This window comes from Arachis duranensis, chromosome 9 (assembly GCF_000817695.3).
Source record: "Arachis duranensis cultivar V14167 chromosome 9, aradu.V14167.gnm2.J7QH, whole genome shotgun sequence".
Classification (NCBI taxonomy): domain Eukaryota; kingdom Viridiplantae; phylum Streptophyta; class Magnoliopsida; order Fabales; family Fabaceae; genus Arachis; species Arachis duranensis.
Window position 1 is genome coordinate 58,666,303 of NC_029780.3, and position 7,486 is coordinate 58,673,788.

Consider the following 7,486-nt stretch of genomic DNA (forward strand, 5'->3'; position numbering starts at 1 on the left):
GCCAGAAGAATCCGGCTCTGAGGATCTTGGATGTTAAACTCCGAGCTCCCGTATGGGTGCCACAGATTCCTTCATGTGCTTCTGCTAAAGCTATGTCGGCTTCTGACTTGTTGAGACATTTGAGTAGAGGCTGAGTATAACCTCGTCGATATAGTGTTCCATTGAGTAATGTGAAGAAAGATGCTTGCCGTCGGAACCTTTTATCGTTCTGGACCCCTTCTGGTATATTACCTGTTTGTAAATAGTGTATAAAGTCGTTCCTCCAATCTGTTATTTGTGAGACACTCAACACATTTGTCAGTCACAGTGGGTGATGTTATTGTGAACTGTTGTAGTGTGGATAGCTCGGACTGTGTACTTCCGAGCTTAGATAAGATATCCGCTCTTTGGTTTTGTTCACGTGGTATATGTTCTATTTCAAACTTGGAAAATTTTTTTGTTAACTTTTTCACTAATGACAAGTATTTAGAGAGTAGGGGATCTTTTACTTGAAAAAGGTCGTTTACCTGCTGCACGACTAACAATGAATCACATTATACCTTGATTGTCGAGATTTGAAGGTCTAAACAGAGTCGGATTCCGGCGAGTAGTGCTTCATACTCGGATTGGTTGTTGCTTGCTTTGAAACCGAAGTGTATTGAGTGTTCCAATATGAGTCCATCGTCGGCCTCCAGACGAATTCCTGCACCACAGCCTCCGTTATTTGAAGATCCGTCGACATATAGGATCCACTGTTTTGCATCATCATCTTCGGATGGGATTGTAAGCTCGGCGATGAAATCCGCCAGGAATTGTGACTTGATCGGTCCTCGGGATTGGTATCTGATGTCGAATTCGGATAGTTCGACTGCCCATTTTATGAGTCGGCTTGCAAGTTCTGGCTTGTGTAACACCTGTCTTAATGGTTGATTGGTTCGGACGTGGATAACGTGACTCTGGAAGTAAGGTCTGAGGCGCCGCGCCGAGAATATTAGTGCTAGTGCGAGCTTCTCAATCCTTGGATAGTTGAGCTCTGCATGTTGGAGGGTCTTACTGACAAAGTATACTGGATGCTGAACGTTGTTTCTCTCTGTAACAAGGGCCGAGCTTATCGCCCAATCAGTAACTGATAGATATAAAAATAAATCTTCCCCCTGTAGGGGTTTTTGTAAAATCGGCGGTTGTGAGAGTGTTGTTTTTAATTTTGAAAATGCTCTCTCACAATCGTCGTTCCATTCGAATTTATTTTTCTTTTTAATTGTTTGGAAAAAGGGAATGGAAGTTGAGGCAAGGCAAGGAACAAATCTGGAAAGTGCAGCGAGTCGCCCTGTAAGGCGCTGAACTTCTTTTACTGTTTTGGGGCTGGCCATGTCCAGCACTGCTCGGCATTTGTCTGGATTTGCCTCTATTCCCCTGCGGGTTAACAAAAAACCCAAAAACTTACCCCCTTGAACTGCGAATGCACATTTCTCGGGGTTGAGGCGCATGTTGTACTGGCGGATCTGGCCGAAGATTTCTGTGAGGTCGCTGATGTGGTTCTCTCCGACTTTTGTTTTGGCTACCATATCATCGACATAGACTTCGATATTCCTGCCGATTTGTTTGGCGAACATCCTATCCATGAGGCGTTGATAAGTTGCACCTGCGTTCTTTAATCCAAATGGCATAACTTTATAACAATAGTTACCCAAATCAGTGATAAAAGCTGTTTTATTTTGATCAGAAGAGTGCATCATTATCTGATTATATCCGGAATATGCATCCATAAAACTTAAAGTGGCGTAGCCTGACGCATTGTCCACTAAAGAATCTATGGATGGCAGAGGATAAGAATCCTTTGGGCATGCTTTGTTTAAATCAGTGAAGTCGACGCACATGCGCCACTTACCATTTTGTTTTCTTACCATTACCACATTGGCTAACCAAGTGGTGAATCGGATCTCTTTGATAAATTCGGCGTTGATGAGCTTTTGTGTTTCTTCCAGTGATGCTCTCTTTTTCTCTTCGCCGAGTTTACGTTTCTTCTGTTGCACTGGTCGGATCGACGAGTTTGTTGCCAGCCTGTGACTGATGATATATGGATCTATTCCGGGCATGTCTGATGGCGTCCATGCAAAAAGGTCGGCGTGTTCTTGCAGGAAAGTTGTTATAGCCTGCAACTCAGATGCATTGAGTGAGTTACCAACATACGTGAATTTATTAGCGTCATTGTTGAAATACACTTTTTGTAAGTCATCGGAGGGTTTTGGGCGATCGAGGAAATCTGCTCTTGGGTCCAATTCGGCTAGCGTGTGCTCATTTTGGTTCAGGCCGACGTTGTTGACTTGTTTTGTTGAACGATTTTGGAATTTCATGCTGATGTTGTAACATTGTCGTGCTTCTTTATGGTCACCGTGGATTGTGACAACCTGGTGATCCTGCAATGGAAACTTCACACAGAGATGAACTGTAGATACAATAGCGCCGAACTTATTCAAAAACGGTCGGCCGAGGATAATGTTATATGGACTGAAACAATCAACTACTAAATATTGAATATCATTAGTTTTGGAAAGAGGTTGCTCACCCAGTGTGGTTTGTAACCACACTGACCCGAGTACTGGAACCCGTTCTCCTGAGAAGCCGACCAAATCTCCTCCTGTGGATTGTAGCATGTTGTCGTTGAGCTTCATCTTTTGGAATGTGGAGTAAAACAAAACATCGGCACTGCTTCCAGGATCTAGGAGAACTTTCTTTACCAATAGATCTCCTAACTGTAGGGTGACTACCACAAGGTCGTCCAAATTTTGTAAATTGGAGTTAAAGTCGGCATGTGTGAAAGTGACTTCTGGTTGTGCATTAGTGATGGTTACATCCTGTTTTGGTCTATCTACCGAGCATATTGCTCTGAATGATCTTTTCCTTGCCGAGTTTGAGTATCATCCACTTGCGTATCCCCCTGAAATACAATTGATTATACCTCGCGGTCTTTCGTATTGGCTTGAAGATGACTTTTCTCTTCCTCGGTGTTGTTCAGAGACATCGTTTGTTGTGGAACTCAGACCGCGTTTTTGGATGTGACCACCAATGTATTTGTCGAGGTGTCCTTGTCTTGCTAGTCTCTCCAAAAGATCTTTGGCGACCACACAATCATCGGTATTGTGGCCATGTTTTTGGTGGAAAGTGCAGTACTTTGATTTGTCGACGTTTTTTGTATCTTGGTATGTGCCTGCCTTTCTTGGTGGCTTGATTAATTTGGAGTTCAAGATTTCCTTGATTATGTCTTCCCTCTTGGTATTAAACTGCGTATAAGAATCAAATCGAGGTGTTAGCTTAAAACTTTTCTTAATGGGTGAGCTCTTCTCTTCTTCGCGGAAGTGTGACTTGTCGGACTTCCGAGCTTGTCTGAGCTCCTCAATGTCAATTTGTCCCTTGGCTTTCTCTCTAAATTCTGCTAGAGTCTTCGGCTTTGCTACCGCGATCGTCTCCTGGAACTTCCCGGGTCGGAGGCCGCTTTTAATTGCGTGCAGATGGACCTCGGGGTGGAGATCTGGTATACTGATTGCGACCTTGGTGAAGCGAGTCATATAGTCTTTTAAGCTTTCATTTGGTCCTTGCTTGATAGTGTTCAGGTAATCGGAGTCGTGCAGGTAAATTGCAGATCCGGCAAAATGTTCTTCAAATAACTTCGCCAACTGGTGAAAGCGTGAAATGGAACCTGCAGGCAAAGCACACAACCAATCAAGTGCAGGACCGTCTAAATAATTCGGGAAACATCGACATAAAACTGTATCTGATGCACCATTGACGATCATTATTGATCGGAATTTCTTTATGAACTTCCTCGGGTCTCCGAGTCCATCGTAAGGCGTGAAGGTCAACGGCAGAGTGAATCTCTTCGGCAGTTCGAAGTTCATTACTTCTTCTGTAAAGGGGCCTACAGCGTCCTCGGACTCTTCTTTCTCGTCTTCTGGCTGCTGCCCTTCATTCCGAGCGGTTTCCGAAACATGAGTCGGTTGGGACTGATGCTCCTCGTCTTCCGCCTGATGAGCGTCGTCATGTTCAATCCGAGCATGATTTAGTTCAGCAATTTGAGCAGCCATTATTTGGTTCTCGTCAGCCATTCGTTGATTAGCTTGTTGCAGTTCGGCTACCATCCGCATGAGTTCGGACAATGAAGGAGGCGGTACGTCTGCCATAGGTGTAGGTGGAAGCACGTATCTCTATTTTCTTATTACATTCATCCAATCCTTCCTACTCCTTTCCATGGCAAGCTGTATGTAGGGTGATCTTGCCTGAAAAAAGGGTCGGCTTCCACACCTCGGGATCAGCCGAATTATAGACTGGAATACCAAATGTCCTTCCTTCTGAATCCGAGCTTCTTACGGTTATGGTTGTGCGAGAGCGTGGGTGATGAAAAAAGGGGGGAGTGTACCTACAAAGGCACTCCGATGCTTAAGTCAGTATTCGGAAATCAATATTTGAGATTCAATAATCACTTACCTTCACGAGACGTCCTTTCCTCCTTTTTAAGGAGAGTTTTTATGTTCGGCAATAAATCATCGGTTTCTTATTGTGCCGTTTTGAGACGTCGGTTATGAAAAACGTTAACGTTACCGAGTTATAGCTCATCAATTCTGAGCAATAACGGATGATGACGAGTTATGGTACTTGCCGATAACGGTTAGGAAACCGAGGTATACAACACGTGTTAATGATGACCATATCAGATCCTATTTGTAGAAAAATCAAAATTTTTCAAGCAAATATAAAGTTCAATATTCCATATTTCATATATACTAATAAAAGAAAAATAAAATATTAAATTTAAATTAAAATTAAAAAAATAAAATCTTAAAAAAATCTAACATAAAATATAAATAACATGGTCATCAAGTTATTAATAAAAATAATTAAAATAATATAAACAAAGATATTATCTTATCATTCTTCTTCTAACTCTAAATTCTTGCAATATTACTCTTTAAATAACAAACGTACTAAATTAGTAATTTAAATGATTAGTTTAGTAGTTACTTTAAGTTTTTTAAAAGAAAGAGTTCATGGATTCGATACGACAATACTCACTTTTTTCACTACACATATAATTTTTAAATATATATTATATAATATATTAGGGGTACGGGTAGCGTAGGTATGGTATACCTTGAACCCGTACTATCCTACTCAGTCGGGTGGGGTTGGGTTGAATACCTGCGAATAGGGCATATATTGTCAACCATAATTTTTAAATATATATAATATATTAGGGGTGCGGGTACCCTGAACCCGCACCCGACCTTAACCGCAAGCAAATCCGTACCACACCCTACCCTACCTGCAGTAGGTTGGGTTGGATACCCGCGAGTAGGGTAAATGTTGCCAGCCCTAAATTCGTCATACTCCTCGGCGAACCTCAACGTTTTCACGAAGTTCACCTAACTCCTTAGGAACTTCATGCGATTCTCAAACTTGGCGAACCTTACTCCATCCCTGTCTATGTCACTGAAGCTGCTCAGTTAAAAAAAATATCCATCTCTCATTTACCTCTTATTCATTCTTCTCATATTTTACTATTTTATTATCTTATTTTTACTCACTAAATTGACTAGAATTCCATTGTTATTTATTCATTATGATGATGAAATAGTATTGATCAAGATGGATCTATTATATTAATTTTGCCACATGAAGTGGAATGTTTAAAAACGTTGAAGAATTTTATAATTTATCTTATTGGTGAACAATATAAGAACCGGAGATTAACAATAATTGCTCAAAATAGGTTCAAAAATTTAGAAGTCTTAATTTGAAAATTTAAAGGTGAGATTTTAATTCAGTAAATTTTTTTGAGTGGAAAAATGTAATTTTCTGCGGAAAATTGCATAAAAATGAGTATAGGTAAATTAGCCGGCAGTACCTACTTAAGTCTGTTCGGTACTGAGTGACGGTGATAAAAATTATAGAAAAGCTTAAAAAAGTATTTAAAATTAAAAATTGGGCGCTAATTCAAAAAGTTTTGACCTGAAATTGGACCGAACAAACCAAAAATGCTTTGTAGTTGGACCGGGTCCAAACTGGGCCCAAGTCCAACATATAAATACCCTAAAATGAAGTCAATTCAGCCTCATTCCCATCCAAAATACTAACAACACAACTGCTGAGTGAGAAGAGAGGGGAAGAAGAAAACACTATTCACATTATCCTTCTTTCACTCATAAGTTAAGCTACGGTGCTTCGATTTGCGTGTCATTTGTGGCCACGTATAGCCCTCGCCGAGTCTGTCAATTCTACCTAGGTATTGCTAGTAAGAATTTGAATTTCACACTCCTTTCTTCTACCCTAACAGATTTCACATTTTTAGGTATAGTTATTGAATAGATTTTGTGATTTTGGTTGTTTAATAGTGATCTAGCATTGGAGTATTGTTGGATTTTGCCCTTAATACCATTGGGTAAGGTAAGTCTCTTCAAAATCCTTGTAGTTTGGTGTAATTGTGAGCCCTAGGATTAATGTATTGTAAATTGTATGTATGTAGCTTGAATTATTATGTTTGGAGTGAGGTTGGTGGAATTGGAGTTGAACTTTTGGTGGTGGATTTTGTTGAACTTGGTTGGAGATCATTTTTTGGTGTTTTAAATTGCATGAGAATAGGCCAAAGTATGATTTTTGTTTTCCTTATTTAATGTGTAATGTTTTGTGAAACTTAGGCTAATTGACCTTAGAATATGATTGAATTAAATAAATGGTTGATTGGATTATGTATGTGGCATGTGGCATGTGAATTGTGATGATGATAGTATGAATGATATATGTTTAAATGTGACAATGAGGATTTGGCATGATGATTGTGATGTGATGACGATTTATATTGATGAGTAATGGATTGAAATGGTGTGAATGTGGTATGATTGAGGTTGGATTAATAATTATTCAAATTGGTGAAATGGCTCAATAATTGTTAATAGAATTGAGAATTTAGAAATCGTATGAGTTGATTGAGTAGTGATTAAATGGTTAAGATGGATATAGTACTGAGATATAGTTGAATAATGTTTAGTATGGATTTTTGGGTTTTTTGGTATTGGTTAGGCTGTGAGCAAATAGATTTGGCATTATGAGTTTTGAAAGTTAGAGATTATGTAATTTTGGTGAAAACCAATTTTTGAACTAACTTTAACGAGCCTTAACTTGTGCTACGGACCCTCAATTTTGATAAAACTTGATTTAAATGAAAATTGGGTACGAGAGGTTTACAACTATGAAGGACAGATGAAAAATATTTTAAAACGAAAACGTTATGCGCATTTGAGGTTTGGTGTCGAAAACTGAATTCTACAGCTTTTCAAAATTTTCTAAATTTTTAGGGCATGCGTACCCGGAGAGTGCACACAACATGGGGATTGGCTACTGCCAAGTACTCTCGCGTACGTGGCACTGGCATGCATACGCGGGCATGTTGCTTTTACAAGCATGTGCACGCGACGTGCAGTACGCGACGCAGCAACCCCTCACTGTTTTAAGTGTT

General features: G+C 39.9%; 1 protein-coding gene across 1 annotated transcript in view; it reads right to left on the reverse strand.

The window, feature by feature from the left end:
* The window catches only part of LOC107465638 (uncharacterized), a 5,153-nt gene extending 996 nt beyond the window's left edge, over nucleotides 1-4,157 (reverse strand). The window contains exons 1-2 of the mRNA XM_016084614.1: nucleotides 2,939-4,157; nucleotides 540-2,743 (exon numbers count right to left, since the gene is read on the reverse strand). Of these exons, the coding sequence (XP_015940100.1) occupies nucleotides 540-2,743; nucleotides 2,939-4,157 (3,423 nt within the window). The remainder of the gene's footprint in view (nucleotides 1-539; nucleotides 2,744-2,938) is intronic.
* Nucleotides 4,158-7,486: the final 3,329 nt, after the last annotated feature.